This window comes from Pezoporus occidentalis, unplaced genomic scaffold (genome assembly GCF_034315485.1).
Source record: "Pezoporus occidentalis ecotype Australia unplaced genomic scaffold, CSIRO_AGI_Poc_V1 ctg91, whole genome shotgun sequence".
NCBI classification, from domain to species: domain Eukaryota; kingdom Metazoa; phylum Chordata; class Aves; order Psittaciformes; family Psittacidae; genus Pezoporus; species Pezoporus occidentalis.
This window is the reverse complement of record NW_026916273.1, coordinates 749,461-767,736: the sequence shown is the minus strand read 5'-3', so window position 1 is coordinate 767,736 and position 18,276 is coordinate 749,461. Positions and strand designations below refer to the sequence as shown.

The 18,276-nt window shown below is 40.9% G+C and overlaps 1 protein-coding gene across 19 annotated transcripts in view; it reads right to left on the bottom strand.

Annotated features, from left to right (window-relative positions):
* Positions 1 to 18,276, bottom strand: part of ANKHD1 (ankyrin repeat and KH domain containing 1) — a 103,215-nt gene that overhangs the window by 28,932 nt on the left and 56,007 nt on the right. For 17 of the 19 annotated variants that reach the window (XM_062605247.1, XM_062605232.1, XM_062605234.1 and 14 more), the window contains 5 exons: positions 16,687 to 16,774; positions 15,904 to 16,031; positions 15,595 to 15,738; positions 14,828 to 14,930; positions 5,974 to 6,717 (listed from right to left, as the gene is read on the bottom strand). In XM_062605247.1, the coding sequence (XP_062461231.1) occupies positions 5,974 to 6,717; positions 14,828 to 14,930; positions 15,595 to 15,738; positions 15,904 to 16,031; positions 16,687 to 16,774 (1,207 nt within the window). The remainder of the gene's footprint in view (positions 1 to 5,973; positions 6,718 to 14,827; positions 14,931 to 15,594; positions 15,739 to 15,903; positions 16,032 to 16,686; positions 16,775 to 18,276) is intronic. The other 2 variants (XM_062605245.1, XM_062605246.1) reach the window with 1 other exon arrangement.

The window sequence follows — 18,276 nt, the reverse complement described above, 5'->3', positions numbered from 1 at the left end:
TTCAACCTGGAGATACAGTGTAGCTCAGGGACACAAGGAATGCAACTTTATCTTCTTTTAAAACACAAGAAATTAATATTTGAGAATCAGCTTTTATTCAGCTAGTTTTAAATGAACCTTTATCAAGACAAGCAGAGAAATTGCTCTACATATATCTACCTTTGTAACCATGGGAGAGTTCTGAAGGGAACCCAAATGCACCTAAGGCTCAGCGTGGATTCCCAACAGGCCTATGCACTAGGTACCAGTGCACTTGAACTGCAGTAAACCCTGTTAATACAGCAGCTGGATTTGACAAAAACTGCCACTGCTGGGTTGCCCAATTTCTATCTATGCAGAGATGGAACATGGGCCTAGCTTTTGTGATTCCAACACATAGTATTCTGTAGTACTCCTGGAACATGCAACTGATGGAAGACACTAACAAAAGCAGGTAAGAAATAACTAACAATATTTTGCTTTTGTCAAGTGTTTCAAGCAGTAAGGGAAGATGAACTCAAACCTGGATACAACTGAAACCGTTGCAGACCTTTCCCAGCTCATTCCTTCTTCCATTGACAAATTGCACTCATAGGAAAACAGTGCAGATGGAATAGTCTTACAAAACCCCTCAACACTACCCATAACACCTACAGTACTGCATATGCATAACAAAGGAAACTCATTAGAGCAAGCCTAGATAGGTCCCTTCAGTTGGGTGCTGGAAACATCAAGGGGATTGTTGCTGAAATTTTGGAAGGTGACATTTTCAGGTGTATTTTTTAAGTAAAGCTTCTCCTTGGCATATATGCAAAACCCAGCATTAACACTTGGCTATCACGTTTAAGCAACAAAATGCTGTACTTGAATTCAGAGTTGAATTTTGCTTCACCTCCCAACCTTCATGAGCAAACCAGGTCTGTACTAGAAGTTTCAAATCTAAGAGCTCCCACATTTCACCTGCTTCCTGTGGTTCATCATTTACACCAGCAGATGAGCATTAACTAATGCAATACAATTGTTTTTCTGCTCAATGCACTGAAATGCAAGATACTGATTTGATTTCTACAGATTATTCCTTCCAAAATACAAAGACACCAAATCACCCTGTTGAGGATTTACAGTAAATAAAATGGTGGTTCCTTATGAAAGATGCTGACTCAATACTTTCATATCTTGCAGATCTAAAATGGACGTGCATGTGCTGTGCATACAAAGAGGGTGCGCAGAGGTACTCCATGTGAGCCACTTCAAGGATACCAATGCTATATCTTCAGTGACACTGTTACAGGTTCCACAAATTCGGTTTCACAACAATTACTGAGAATGTCCAAGTATTTCTTGCATACTTTAGATTGTCACAGTGTGCTTGAAACATCTTCACATGCGGTGATGATCTCAAATGTGAGAGAGCACACCAAAGGCAGTAGAAATGCAGATAAAAAATACTTGTTTAAAATAAAATCTAACAACAAATAGTCCTGTAGCACCCACTGATGATTCATTCTCTCCATAACTACAGAATTTATAAAACTGCAGTATTTCTCAAGTGCCATTTTCTATCTCCTCAGTGTGGCTGGCAAGTGGCCCAATGGAGCATCAACAGAATTCATTCCCTGCAGAGCAAAACACGCCTGAGAACTTTACCTCCAGTTCCATGGGGCTGATTTAGCTCAGCCTAAGTTACACAACACCACTGAGCCTGTTGTGTAACCACCATACCCACTCCAGACTTCCATCTCAATTGGCATTAATGCAGGAAAAACTACAGGACTGCAGCTCAGCAGAGGAAAGCAGCATGCCCCTGCCCAGCCGTGTGGCGTGACCACCCTCAGCATCTCCAGCTGACACAGGATCTTAAGAGACCAGAGAAACGTGGAGGTTTACCCTCTGGGAAGACAAGGGGGGAACTTTGCAGCATGCAGACTGCTTCCTACTGAATAGGAATTTTGTCTTTTCACCAGGAAGGGTATAGATAAACACAGTGAGTGCCAGGTATTAATAAATACATAAAAACTCATTTTCACAGCATGTACCTCAGATCTTTATAAAAACACATATTTGGTGACACAGGTTTTGGACATTTCTGTAAACTGCAATATTCAGAAGATTTGTATTAAAAAAAAATAATAAAAATTAATGCTACACGACAAAATCCAGGATCCCCACATTTTAAAGAAGGGCTTGGAGCTTGAATCAGTGTGATGTCAAAGACAGGTCTCCAAAGACACAGAGCATAGTTTGGGCTGGAAGAGACCTTAAAACTCATCCAGTTCCAACCCCCTGCCACAGGCAGGGACACCTTCCACTAGAGCAGGTGGCTCCAAGCCCTGCTTGAATGCTGCCAGGGATGGGGCAGCCACAGCTTCTCTGGGCACCCTGTGCCAGCGCCTCAGCACCCTCACACGGAAGAACTGCTTCCTAGTGTTTCATGTAAACCTACCCTCTTCCAGTTTAAACCCATTACCCCATGTCCTGTCGTTAAAAGCCCATGTTAGAAGTCCCTCTCCAGATTTCTTGTAGACATGGATGACTTATTTTCCAAAGTTACGAGAAAAATATCACAGGAAACATGAGTAAAAGAAGAGGAAGCAAGAACTTGGTGTTTTATCTAAGTCAGGCTCTGGAGGCACTGGCAGAACATCAAGCATGCAGCTCTGAATGAGGCTGCAGTTGTAGCCTGGATCTGCACCTACCAAACCCTTGCCCTGCTGTGAGCATGGATGTTCATGGACACGGGGCTTGGATTTCAGTTCCCCAGTCCTCCAAGTCACTAGGATTTTTCAGGACTGAGCAGTTTATCAACCTGTCCTGCAGCTCCTCAATAATGTGTTACTGTACAGGCACAGCATTTCTCACTCTAGGTTATCCCCATAACTGGTTTTACTCCCAAGAGCAATCCTAAATACAGTAACTCAGATGTCACCTTCCAAATCATTACAATACCACAATTCTGTATAACTGACCAGAACTGGACTTTCAGAACCAAGTAACAGTTAATGAAGTTTCTCAAAACATGCCTGGAGTTTCAGTACATAACACCAGCTCATAGGAGCCAGACAGAAGCACACAGAGATGTCACCCCTGACTAAAAATACCTGCTGAGTAGAACAAACAAATATTCCAACTAGAAACCAAACCTAGCAACAAAGAGAAAGTTACTCATCTTGAACACCCTGAACCAGCAAAAAAGCCTCAATTCAGATACTGCCGGCTAAGAAATCTACTATAGTAAATGCATAATGTGACCCGAAATGAAGCTCCAAGTATGCCAGGCAGGATGCTTCAAGAAACCAAATGTGCACCAAAAAATGAAAATTAGATCCAAAGTATGCTTTTATATTGGAAGATGTGATCCAAAATAATGTACTACTTCCCCAGCCTGAACTGCACAATACCTGTATCTCTTGCAAACCCAACTGACAGCTTGACTGGAGTAAGTCACACCTTTAAAGATAGGATTAGTTCTAAGACTTTTGCTTCAGTACATCTAAATTAACTCCATTACAACCAAAACATTCTGGAGTGGAAAGAGTGGCTTTATTTTTATGTTTTACCTGACTCTCCAAAGGTTACCTGGTTACTTCTGTATAGCTTTATGTAAGAGGGGACTCAGGTACATGTCTACCAGTGACTAACTGTCAGGGAGACCTCCAACACTTTGCACCTTAACACCAGTCACCTCAACACCCAGCAGCTGGCAGGATATTGAGTCCATTTATGTATGTTGTCACAATTAAGTTAGTTAGCAAAATGAAGACATAAGGGTTTGTAGAAATATAAGTTCTTCCTTACAGTTCTCCCTGGTCTCAACTAAAGCACTGAAAACATTTGCCTCATTCATGGCCACTGGCAAGAGCAACAGCAAAAGGTATTCTGGGCTAGATGGCAAAAAAGCCCATTTAACATCTCTCTTCTTCTGAAGTAGAGCTAGTACAAACTGGAATACTCAGCAGGAATAAAAATGTCCAGACTGACTCACTCACCACCATTACTGCAGCTCCACTAGCAGCACCATGGTCAAGGCAGACAAGCAGTTAGGCAAGAGCACAAGTGCTCGAAGAACTAGACATTTCCCACACCAGGCACAGGGCCCTTAACAATCCTACCTGGTATCTGTAGCACACGTGAAAAATCAGGTCTCATAGAAGTGTCTATTTCCAATTCTCTCCAAACATTTCATTCTCTTTTTTTTAATGGGGGGGCAAGGGAGGATCAGGGGGAAGGAAATAAAACTTATAAATTTCAGAAGAAAATATGCTTCAAGAAGTCAACATCAATACTTTCTGCAGGAGCCTCTGGAATTGGACAGCTAAAGTTTCCTTGAGTTGCATTTCTGTAAATAGAGCTTCTAATGGTTGCAGAAAAGCGTGCTATTTGTACAGATTTTTGAACTGAGTGCATCTCATTTCTTAGCAAAAAAAGTCTTTAATTACTTAGCAAAAAGAGTAACCAGCTTCAGAAAATGAACCCGTGTCTTATTCAACTTTTTATAATTCTTTTTTAGATGCAGCTTTTCTGGCTGTTTGCAATCTCTTTTCAAGCAGCACAGCTCTCTCACTCAGCTGACTGCAGCAGTTCTTCACTTTGGGTGCACTGACTAGCTTGGATTTAACATGCAGCTGCTCACCATAAGAGGGCACATGTTAGGTGGCCTTGGACTAGATGTGTGAAATTGTCAGCAACAGCAACTACTCCAAAGATCAAGCCTGTGTTGATTATGTTTTGCACTAACCATTGAGGTTTTCCTCCTCATACACTCCCTCAGTCTCAAGTAATCAAAAATGATCCAATTGCATTTTGTTTTCATTGCATTGTTTTCACTGCATTTCATTTGCATTTTGTTCTTGTTGGGAACTGATGCTCTATAACACAAGAGGCTTTCTCTGAAAGACTGTACAGCTAAAGGGAGCTCATACAACACACCACACAATCCCACTAACTATGGTTCCATGGGATGTTGCCAAGTTGCACGTAGTCTGGACTTGCACAAGCTAGATGGAATTATCGTTCTAAAAGATCCCAGGAATGGCTGGCAAAAGGTTTTACCAACATGTTCCTAAAACCTTGAAATTAACTAAAAGAGAACAGGCCAGTGACTACAGGCAGGGAGATGGGGGAGAAGGGCTGAGGTTCAGACACAAGGCGCAAAGAAAAGGTGCAAAACGCTGAATTAACAAAAAAAGAAAAGCAAAACTACAGACCAAACAACACTGGCTATATCCTACATACCTTCAGCAGCAAACATCAATCCTAGTCAAACCCAGGAAATTAAGTCAACCAAAATGATACCTCTTTATCCACAAGGGGACTTGAACAACCCAACAGTGGAAACTTCCATTCCTCTTCACACCATTACCGACAAATGGAAGGATGGTTGGATTTTTGCTTTTCATCCAGATTAAAAGGACACAATTTTGCCATGTGTCATCTAACAAGCAGATATTCCTGTATAACAACCAGGGTTTAGAGGGTATTCTGAAAACACAAGAATCAAGCAGCTCTGCAAGGGTTCCAGATTGCGTTTAAGCTGTAGCAACACCCTGAGCAGCACGGAGAGGGACACGTTTGTCCATATAAGTGATAATAATTTGGCTTTTTAGAGATGGCTCCTACACTGAAGGAAGTCTGAGGTATAAGCCTGTATAGAAAACTCTACAGAAGATATCAAGCTGTCACGCTTTCAGAATGGGCACTTTTGATCACTCATGATACGGCTTTTTTAAGAAGCACAGAAAAAGATGAGGCCAAAGGGGCAAAACGAGGTCTCCAGTACAGGAAGTTTTGCATTTCAAGAACAAAAAAAAAAGGATATTTAAAAGTCCCATGTTAGAATTAGAAGTCACTGTTAGGATTAATAGGACTAATGAGGAACTTTATTCTTAAGCAAGTATTCCCAAACTGGAAAACCCCAAGATGTCTTTTGGAGGGAAGGAGAAAGGGGGAAACTGAGCACACAAATTAATGCAAAAATAGGTATATTTCTTAACCCACCTGCTATTAGGTCATCAAGAGTGTCGGTAAGCGTCTGTGCTGGAGTGGCAACCATTAATCCGTCTGGTTCTTGAACTAAGAGCCCCTGCCCAGCAATCTGCTGCTGCTGTCCTACATTCTGCTGATTCCCTAATGCTTTCTGAAGTTCAAGAGACTCTGTCCCATTATAACCTAAATTACCAGAAAAATTACATTGCGGTGCTGGCAAAGGCTGGATAGGGACAAACTCTATTTGTTCAGCAGGTGGTGGAGACTGTTGTTGCTCGTCATCTTTAGACAAGATTGTGTCAACCTGAGGTAACCCTGAAAAGTTATCCTCTGGCAGACCCTTATCGGCTTCCACTTCTGGGAATACCCCTGTAAGTGGGCATTGCTGCTGCAGGGGAAGTGGTGTGTCTGTCTGACCTTTGGTCTCCAAATATTCTTTGGTAAACTGCTGTTGGGTTTTCATCTGCAACTGCCTTTCCACCTTCTGCAGCTCCTTCAATATTTTCTTCTTCTTCTGTACTTGCTCTTCTCTGTTCTTTTTAAGTTCTTCGATCTTATCTTTATTTAAAGGTTCACCTTGAATTAATTCCAATGATTTAAGTTGTGCTTTTTCAATAGCACTAATTCTCTGTCCAAGTTCATTCAGCTTGCCTTCAGTCTCTTCTACTATGCATTCCAAAGGCTGGTATGGGTGAAAAGGTGGCAGTAGGTCCTTATCTGCTACCTGCAGGGAACTTGACTTCTGCTTGGATGCACCTAAGCACATGAAAAATGTTTGAAAAAATGCCATGCTGAAGATCCCCCAAACCTCCCCTCTCACCCACCAAAAAAAAATTAAACAAAAAATAAAAATAAATAAATAAAAAAAATCTTTACAACTAACACTGCACATCTGTCAAACCAGAAAAAGGCAAACCCTGCACTCCATACTGAGACAAGGAAGGACAAAGCACACAGCTGGAATTTAATATTGATCCTAACGTCCCTTTGAACACAGCTAGTTTAATCTTAAGGAATAAGGAACCTTTATAGTTTCTGACATACATGCCAATGCATGGGAATGCCAATGGGAAAGGAAATCAGCAAGAGCAGCAGGGAACTTCAGTACTGTACTGAGTTCCCCAAAGTTGTTCTGGTGTGCAGAGCAATACCACTAAGGCTATTTCCCAGACACTAGCTTCCAACAACAAGGTGACAAATAAAAGTAGTCTGTACTTGAGAGAAGACTAACTCTACAACAAGATGAGTAATTTGAACTGTTTCTCCAGACACAACAGCATTCTACCTTCACTTTACAAAGAGAATCATCCTAGTGCAGACATAATGTTTTCAAATGTGTTTTGAAGCTTTGGCACTTTTTTATAAGTTCTGAGACAAAATTAACAATGAACAAATTGCCTCCCTCTCTCCAGAAACAAATTAACAATTCTTCTCACTATTAACACTTCAGAACAAGACAAGGACCCCAAACCGGCAGTGCTCCTCTGTGCTCACTGCCCTCAGGCAACCTCAGGCTGCATTCCCAAAAGCTAGGAAACCTCCAGTCAGATCCTGCTAACGATTAGATTAGAGCATTGAAATCTTAATTAGGATTTCAGTGGAAGAAACTTTATTTTTAAGTGTGGAAAGTTTTAGCTTTATCAAACTATTTTCTGCACTAACACCCATTTGCTATTCCCAAAGACTGATACAGGCAGCTTTAAAAAGAAAAACAAAAAAAAGGATAAAAACTTGAATATTCACAAAGAAAACTTTGTACCATTCATCAGTAAAAGGGGAATTAAAATTATTACAGTTTGAGCCCTGGTTTAATACAGTTGCCTAGACATCACACAGTTAAGCGAGAATCTGGAGGCAGGAACCAAGTTCCAGATCAGGTTTCATAAAACACCAATTTATTGCTCTCTGAGCCTTCCTTCATCAAAGTAACTCACAAGTGACTTGATTTTGCACTGCTGTCCAACCAGCATTCACATACTCCTCACTCTGAAACTGATATTTTTGGAGGAGCTAACTGAAAAAGCAAACTTAAGGGAATTTTCTCTTTTAAAGAGAAATGAGTATTAAACCAGAATGGAACCAGTGCTTTACTGAATACCTTTGCTAGACACTCTCTCTGGACTGAAAGCAAACCCTACCTAAATTTAAAGGAAACAGGAAAGATCTTCATAACCCCAAGAAATCCCCAGCACTCTCCCCAGACACTGCAGACATCCCCAGGAGCTCTGGCTCCAGTACTTCACACAGCTCCTCACACAGGTCAGCAGTTCCAGCTGAATGCCTATTCCAGCCATTACCATGATTTTGCCTCTCACCCCTAAGTGAGTCCCAAGACACTTTCTCAGCAGGCAACAAAGAATTTGACTGAAGTTCAGCAATAATTTGCTTTGTGCTGGCTGGTGGATACTTAGCTCATGTGCTGCTGGCTCTTTGGCTCTGTAGCTTTCTTGGGGTTTATACAGCTCCCCTTTTATTTTAGAAAGTGTGACTTACAATGTAAGTTTGGCAGACCACTCATGAAAAATAGATTTACACTCAATAAAAACCTCCAAAATGCTTGTCTATAGCTTTGTTGGAAATGTGGAACAGTCAGTTAATGTCTTTTGAAACAAAGCTGCTCCAGGGCTGGACTAGAAGAAGCCTAACTGCAAATTCACCCTGCCTTTAAGACCCAAGATGGGAACCTCTGCATGCTCTGTGCAATGCCATTCCTAAGGTTACCATATCTATCATGTTCATCAGATCGTATCATAGACATTTCCATTCTAACACAAAGCAACCCCACAACCTGGCAGCTCTGGACAGCTTAGACCACTCTGTAGGAAAGAAAATTATAAATGGTTTGGTTGGAAAGGACCTTAGAGATCATCCAGATCCAACCACCTGCCATAGAGGCAGGGATACTTTCCACTAGACCAGGTTGCTAAAGGCCCTGTCCAAGATGCAGTTCAAAAAGCCCCTAAATAATCAAGCACCAACACCATCCTTCTCTGCTATGTTCCACCTGGGGAAAAAAAACCAAGCCTGTCGGGAAGAGGAAAACCTCTGTACAAGCACAAGAGAGTTGCAGAGCAGAAGCACAGCCTGGTCTTGAGAGCTGAGCTGGGTGGAAGAGCCAAGGCTGGTCCAACAGCAGCTCAGGCTGTGAATGACCACTGAAAGTTGGGACAGTTTCTGAAGAGGAGTGTTAGAAAACCAGTAAGTGAAGAGCTGGGCTCCAGAAGAGGTGCAGAGACCTACTCTAATCAGCTTCTAATCAATGAGCAGGGCCACTTCTCAAGTTCCAAATCACCCTTTCCATGGCAGAAAACAGTTGCAACCTGTAATCTTGGGGATATCGGAAGAGGATGTAGGGTAGGAAGAAGTATCTCCTAAAACCTGACAGCCAATTCAAACCAGGGGTGGAAAAGACTGTTGGTAGCTTCAACTAAGCATTGTTACATTATGGTATTGCAAGCACTTAAAAGTAACTATTTCCTGCTTTATCCAAAGCTCTTCTGTATTATAATATCCTGAAAAATACTATGCCCATGTTACTATATAATTATGAACAAAAGACTACTTTATACTTTCACTTTTGAGATATTTAAGTAAGTCCTAAAAATCCAATCGTAGGACAGATCATAATAACTTCACCTTTTATTTTATCCATTTATTTTGTTAATTTAGCTTTTTGGTGGAGCATCAATCTTCTATCCAGCCAACCCACCACACAATTTATTCTAGTAGCAATATTTAGTCAATTTGATTTTTAAAACAACTGTTTTGGCCACTTTCAGAAGACTCATTTGGTATGAAAAGAAGACTGAGAATCACTGAAATCCACATGTTGCTGCACAAATACCTGCTGCCATAAGGTAATCATGATTATAGGACAGAATTGTTTGGTTGACAGAAAACCCAGTTTGTGTGATACACATCTATATATTCAAATACATCTTCAGTGGCAAAACCTATACCTAGTATAAAAATCTGTACCAATCACAATGTCATCCTGCTAGGCAATATTACCTAGAACTAGGTAAAAAACTGCCATCAACGGAAAAACCTCCACATCATCAGTAGGAACCAAAAGGAACCCCAGCACAAAATCACCAAAGAAACAGATTGAGTCTGTTCCTCACTTCACTAAAGGCAGGTATTAGGAAGCATAAATCCACAGCCAGACCTTTATGCTGTGTGAACAGAATGGCTTGTCCACTGCTCTTGCCTTTGAGGGTTTTTTACAAGCCTGCTTTCACTCAGCAGTGGAGTTGGATTTGCTTAGATTTTTAGTTAGATTTTCTGCGATGAAAATCCACCAGCCTCATCAATAGGAGTAACATGAGTTCAGTATTGAAACTTCTGTGTTTAACTAGTTCATATCAGCAGGAAATTCAGCTCTCAGGACCTGGGAAACAGTCGGTGCATATACACACAAATGCAAAGTACAGGATGAGAGAATCTAACTAACTGGGTAACAAAAAACTAGCCTACTTGATCCAAGTACATTCATCTGCCACATAGCTGGCAATACACACTTAATTCTTTGTAAAGAACAGGATGCTTTGTGGAGGGTTGAATGATCACTGAATGATCAGGTGAGCATTTTCACTACCTTCCTCCTGAAAACCATGCAGCATTTTTGCCAATCTTTATCCCTCCTGAGCCTTTTATATGAGAAATTAGCAGCAAGTGGGTGCACCGATATCCAACAGGTTACTGGGCTGAAACCACATAAGATTTAAGTCAATGTTCTGACATTCCAAAAACCTAAGTTCCTTTCCAATCTTGGTGGTCTTTCCAAGTTTTCTTTAGTGGCTTGACAGTACCTAACTTCAAAATTGCTGAGATGTCATTAAATTAGTCAGTGGCAAGCAGGTGAGTGATACTTTTAAGGAGCAGAATTTCACAAACCACAATGAAAAGCTTTTCATACACTCATGCTCTTGGGGACCTCCATGTGCCTTGGTTTTAAATCACCTGCCTGCACTGCTGAAGATACACATTAAAAAATAACATGTCTTGAAATCTACCACAGAAATATCAGTGGTGTTAGAAAGCCATAGAATTATAGAATAGTTTGGGTTGGAGGGGACATTCAAAGGTCATCTAGACCAACCCCCCCCTGCAATGAACAGGGACATCTTCAACTAGATCAGGTTGCTCAGAACCACATCCAGTCTGGCCTTTAATGTCCCAGGGATGGTGCATCCACCACCTCTCTGGACAACCTGTGCCAGTGTTTTATCCATGAGGAAACTTAGCACTTGGTAATCCTCCTGCTGCTGCTGACTCAGGCCGAAAACATGGAAGAAATGGCCAGAGTTAATCAGAAGACACTGAAGGTCACGAAACAACGAACATGCAGCTGGACTGTGCAGTGGAGAGGTCTGAAAAAAGTCTGAATCGAAAAACAGGAACACCAGCTTGCCTTTTTAATGCCTGCACCTCAGTAAGAACAGTATCATATTTCTACTTCTACTGTTAAACCTGGCCCCTATTTCAATTAAATCACATAACTCACAAGACCTCTGCCAGTATGTAATTCAGTATTAGGCATAAAAGTATATCTTGGAGTAAAAAGTATTTACTGAATTTGCAGCTACTGAAGTTATTACATAGAAACCTTTTTTCTTTCCGCAAGCCCTCAGACTGTTAGATTTACCGCAGAGATATAGGGAATACCATACATTGAAAGTCTAACTCAAAAAGCTTACAGATTCCAAAAGATCCTACTCAACCTTAAGGGAACTCTTACCGTGAAGAGCTTCCACATGAACAACTTCAATCTATGCTCTTATGGAATTCTAAAAAACCATGCACCCAAGTGAGAAACATTGCAAGTTACTGCCCACTTCAAAGCAACAGTGGGGAAGACTAATGACAGCAGGCTGATAGGTTTCAAGCACTCAGTTAAGGCCAATTAGTTAATTCATAAACACAACCTCAGGTTAGCTACGAAGTAAAACCTATCTAGAGAAAAACTTGCAAAATACCTGATACCTCAGCCTCAAAAACCAGCCTATGTGAAAGTTTGACATGTTTAAAAACACCTTTCATAGTCCAAATATTTTGACTAAGAAAACAATCCTGCTGCTTTCCAAAGGCTTCCCAAGTGGCCCCTTGTTGCACTGGCATGTTTCTCACGAATTCAAGCCACTGCCTCACCAGTCATGGTCCTAGGAAGGCTTAAGACAGCATCACAAGCACCACTGGGAGCTTCAGATCCCACTTTCATTAGATTTTTAGATTGCATTTTTGCATTTACAAACTAGACAAGATTATCAATGGCAATGCCATTACACCAGCTGCTCTCCTGAAGAAACCCCACAGCATTCCTTTCAACCACGTCATGTGCTGGGCACTGATGCTCCCTCACCCCAGGGAACCAGATGCAACGACAGACGGGGCTGCATCACAGCCACTGCGTGTCACCCTGGTATGGTGCAGAGCAGGAGGCACCCTCTGGTCCTGCACAAGTAACACATTTGGGTTTTCTAGCCAAAAGAGTCTGGGTTGAGCTGCTGCATCAGAACTGCTGCTGAGCAATGCTGGCTGTACTCAAGCAAGTGCAGCAGCAAGTAAGGAACACCAAGGAAGGGAACTCCTGCCTCCACCACAGAAGCACAAAGACCTGAATTCCCCTGGGATCTCACTTTTACATGGACACCATAGATGCATGCTAAACATAGTGTACTAAAGCCAATCCTTTCCAAGCATGGAAAAGGTCTATTCAGTCCAATGAACTAATTCTGCTGCTCCTTCCACCTGATATTTGTTTAGCTCTTTTGGAGATTGACATCTCTGTGTCTCACCTTCATCTCAGTCTCTCTAGAACCACCGTCAGCTCCGAAATGTTTCTTTTCAGTTACTAAACATTGATATGAAATCCTTTGCCAAAATAATCAGTCAAATAGCAAGCATTCTGTGTGTCTTCTTACTTTACTTAAGAATAATAATGGAATTCAGAATTTTGAAAAGCCTCACACCATATTTGAACCATAGCAGTAACATCCAAGTGTGTTGTAGTCTTACACTCGACTTGCCACGCTGTTACTATTGCACTTTTCGCAGAACTCACACAGGTCCTTAAAACCCAGAGTGCCCTGAGGTGATGCTCGGATACTCCTCTTCCTCCCCCACCTAGTGAAGATTTTATGTAAGACCTAAGGGCTACTCTTGCTTGTGAAGGCAGGAAATCTGTCTTCCTCAGAAGAAACTATCTTCTCACATAGAACTTAAGGCTTCCCCCCACCAAATAACCCACATTCACACCCTCTTTTGCCCCTTGTCTCCCAAGGGCTCTAACAAGAAAAAGCTGGTATAGTAACACTTGTGTCTAACAAGTTATGAATGGAAGTTTAGCAAAGAATACTAAATTGAAAGTAGCAGTGGTATCACTGCAATGATGAATGTTTGTCCCCGAAATCCCATCTTCCCCCTAAAGATCTGAGATACACCAGAGCTTTACACACAAACTTTTCAGGAATGCTGCATCAGCCCAATGGCACATTCCAGATTCTGCATCTCCTGCAATCCATCACTAATTGGTTTTGCTGACCTGCATGAAGCATGTCCTGAAACAATGAGAATTAGTGCTCCGCACAGCTGTGTGCCAGTTCCAACACCATGGTGCTGCTAAAAACATGCCTAAAGTATGTGCTGACATTGGCAATAAGGTTTTTCTTAATCTGAGCTATTTCTTAAACTATAATCAACTATATCCTTTTCATAATTTGATTAAATAAACACAAGAGTTTAAGCCTGTAACTTTAATCTTCTGACTCGGTATCAACTAATGTCAGGCTGACTCTCATGCATCACAAACCTACTTCCAGAACACTAATACACTTCGCAGTAATAAAGTGATTGAACTGTGTGGGCACACATGCTGGTATGTAGCTTTTTGCTGTTTTACTGGAACCAGAAGTTGCACATTCATTGGTTTGGTACTCAGCTTTATGAAACCCAAAGTATTAAACGCTGCACGTCCTGAACGAGTGACACAGTAACTGCGCTGGGGAAGTCACACATGGCAGAGCCGCATGGAGTCACAGCTGCACGCTTGAACACTACTAGGTACACTTTTTTGTGTCTTCACTTGTGCCCCTGTGGTTGGTTGGTTGGTTTGGTTTAGGAAGCACTGATCACTTCCAGAATTAAGGAAGTGAGTAAAGCTAGCTAACAGAGCTTTGGATACTATAATATTTAATATCTCTGTCCAAAACTGCAACTCTCCACTTGAGAAGCTGTGTCTCTTTCTGAGCTGAGCAGACATGAAGAATTTGTTACAGAATCCACAACTGGAAATGAACTGTTGAATTTGCCATTTCATGACTGCAAATAGTTTTAACCAGCCAGTTCAACCATGTTCAAAGCAAAAACCCTGACATTACAATTATTTACAGGAGTATTGTTACTAACGCAAGAAAAATTCTCCTGTAAGTAGGCCTGCATTGGCATTTTACAGCTCCAGTGCATTTGCATTCTACTGTAGGGACAGAAAAAAGTTGATATCAAGTTTGTGGATAGTAGTTTCAACTATTCTAGATGACCAATGTAAATATTCAGAAGTTAACACCACACCTGGAGTTTATTCATGTTTTTATCAGTCTATACTATGGCAGCTACCATAAACAATTTCTTCCAATAAAAACAGAATCAGCATAATTCTAGTAAATTAGAATAATGCATATAAGATTGGAATAACCAGTATACTTTAGAATGCAAGAAAATAAGCAAAAACTATGCACTACATAAAATATTGGAAGTTCTTGAGTTGTTCAAGAATTAACAGATTGGGCTATAGTACACATAAGCTCTAATAAAATTGTCCCTATCCATTTCCAAACTGCATATATTCTCTGAGTGGCTACATACTAACCTTTCACCACTCCCAAGAGAGGTGGCGAGTTCTCTTGAGGGGTTCTGTCAGGTTCCTGGGGAGGTACAACCATAGCAAGTGTATGCACCGGTACACGCGGGACCTTAAAACAAAGCCACAGACACACACACACAGATAAAGAAACCACCTTTTGAAGGACAAGTTCTTGAAGTATTAATGCAAAGTTATGTATCTACAGCAGACCTCCATTCCACTCTTTTCAAGCTGTGTATGCTACCTTTTGGTATGACCTGTCCATGCTGGTTTATTGTAGATAAGATGTCAAAGTTAACTACAGCACTCTTCACAAAATCCCAGGCTGTGTAGGCTGGAAAAACTGTTGGCATCTTTAGGCTTTTAATCAACTAACTCCACTGGAAAACTGCCTCTGCAGCCTGCAGAATTCTACATGTATACAATGTATTTTCTTTTGTATACCAACAAAACCCAGCAACAATATTTGAGGGTTTGGAACTGTTGAAACCAAATACTCAGCAAATGCGGGCAAGAGAATGAGAAGTATAGCAAGGCAAGATCATCTTTTGATATGCCGGGTTTGGGACCATCCTGTCTACACAGCACAAAACAAACAAAGCTCCTGTACTGCAGACACCACCAACTGACTCTCTCATTCTCTGCCATTTTCAGATGTGTAGACTTTTATTAATTCTTTTCATTGTATATGGTCACTTCAGAAGTTAACTACTAAGGAAATACTCCTTTACAACATTCACGGTCATATTTAAGAAGAATTCCTTATGACTTACCTGAGACTGATCCTGAGATGGAGGTGTGAGCTGAGACAAGTCTGCTGCAGGAACTGACAGAACATTGTTTGGGTAATCCAGCAAGTAAGAAACAACATTTGTATGCCCTCCTTTGGCGGCTTCAATGAGCATTGTTGAGCCATCCTGAAAGGAGATTTCAGGAATAAAAAGCCAGAAGATTAATTTTGCTACTTGACATGGCACTTAAGATATGAATTAGACCATTTAAATTGCACATTTACTAATCCATTAAATAACTATGTGGTTCTTTCAGTCCCCATGATAAATACATTTACTTTAAGTTAGTACCTTCAGCCGATGAGTAGGATCTGCACCATGAGCAAGAAGGAGCTCAACGACTGCGAGGTGACCTCCCGCACATGCCAGTGACACCACCGTGTGGTCATTGTTAGCTGTGGCCCTGTTAACGTTGGCACCTATAAAAAGAAGGTCTCAGAATTAAACACAGGGAAATCCTTTCTAAAAGGAAGTGTCAACAAGCATTTCCTGGAACACAGAGAAGCTCTTCTAATCTTCCTAATCACACACACACTTGAAAGGTAAAAGCAAGGGATTCTGAATAACTGATGGCTTCTACACATCAACATATATTCTACATATGGCTTCTACATACATACATACAACCCTCCTCAGCTTGTAAAGACAAGGTCAGTAACAATGGGCCTCCTGAGCAGTAAGACAGGGGGAACACCTCTGGTGTACAAAGCACATCTTTTAACTTGTCATTCTAAACCCTCATCAGCACCACTAAATGGTGCAGTTTGTACTGTTTCAGACAGCACTTGAGGGTGGTTTTTTTCCTCAAGGAGAGAGTGCTTTTTATAAGAAGCTGAAAATATTTGCTGTGCTTCAAATCTATCAATCGATCTATATATCTAAGTAGGAAAGTAACTACCAGAATACTTTGTGATTCACTGTAACATGAACTGAATCAAATTCAACAAACCTTGAATGGTTTGACAAATGTTCACCTACACATAACCAGAGTCATTTTGATCAAGGATCACAACATACATAACTGGAAAGCAGCATTTTAAAGTTTTTAATCAGTTATTTAAAGCAGCATTTTACCTTTGCTAATAAGGAACTGCACGGTACACAGATGGCCGGCTCGTGCCGCCTTCATTAGTGGGGTTCTCCCACCTTCGGATTCATGCTCCTGTTGTAAAGAAGCAGCAGATAGATAAATTTACAAAACTTACAACATTGTTCCAGCTTTTGAAACATCTGGTGATGAAACCTGTCTCAGAATTACTTGCCTCAGTAGAAGATCTATCTTATAAGCTGACTGGAATCAATATAAACTGATTAGAATCAATTTTCATGTTACCTTAAATACTGAATCACACTGTCAAAAAGCATTAAGACCACATCCATACTGTTATCACACAAGGAAGTTTCCTTGCTTACAGACCCCTTTTTATTATAGTGTTCAATTCTGTAGCATATTTGAGAACAGCAACATCTTGTTTCCTCCCCTAAAAGGAGGACTATTTAACACAAACATCATCCAGCATCAAGAAGTCCACAAATAGCTATGGATTGATGTACAGCAGTTCTGAAACTGTCACATGCTGCACACCAGACCTTAAAAACTGCAGTAGTGTCTGAAGTGCAGGCAACAGTTTTAAAATCACACTGAAGAGGATCAGCAATAAAAATGAGACAAATCACTGCAGGTCACACAGTCTCTGAACAGGAGAATTGGAGAATAAAGCAGAAAGATGACAAAAGGATGCTACAAACCGACGAAAAAGGAGTAACAAGAACCATTTTCTAATTCAAAAAGTTTCTGAATACTGAACAGTGGGGTTGAATACAACTTATTTGAGAATAAATATTTAGAGAAGCTACAGAACAAGGAAGTTTGCTTGCTCTGTAGCCATGCTCAATACCACAAGGAATGCTGACTAATGTGCACGTCAACCCTCCTACAGCATCAAGGGGAGGGAACAGCACCTTCCTGTGAGTGTTGTACTGGTGATCTGAATATCCAGCCTGATCAATAACACATCAGGACCAGGGTTTGGGTGTTTTTGTTGTTTTGGTTGGTTTTTTTTTCATTAAATATCTGGGAAGCCAAGCTCTAAGTTCACTATTTACTTCTGGAATTGCATGTGTGTCTGACAGCAAAAGTTAACATTCAGTACTGACAGTGGATGACATGGCTATTTACAAATATAAAAGGACAAGAATAGATTTGGCAGAACATATCAACTCCTTCCCATAGTTTCAGTATTCCTGAAAACTCTGCAGATGTCCTCTGACATATGGCTTGCTTCAGTTGCAAGCTGCACCTTAGATTAGCTTTCTGTTCATACACTTAAGAAATCCTTGACTGCACCTTCTATTGGAGCCTGATCCACTGCAGGATACACAACTCAATCTTTACTATGAGGGAGGTTACACAACCCCTCTCCTATGTGCTTTGCAAAGAGCAGAAACAATCTGCTCCTCTGCCTTCACAATGACTTTGTGTTATTGTACCCTGCTTTAACGCATCTAAACCTTACGAACTGCTCCATTTCTTTGCTTACTTGGTACAGTAATGCATTAGTGCAGGCAGGCACAAAGGAAAACCTTCCAGAGTTAATGGAAGTCACTACTGAAGCCCCCTTTTTTATTTTAAAATAAGCAGATAACACTCCCAGGCAAATGATG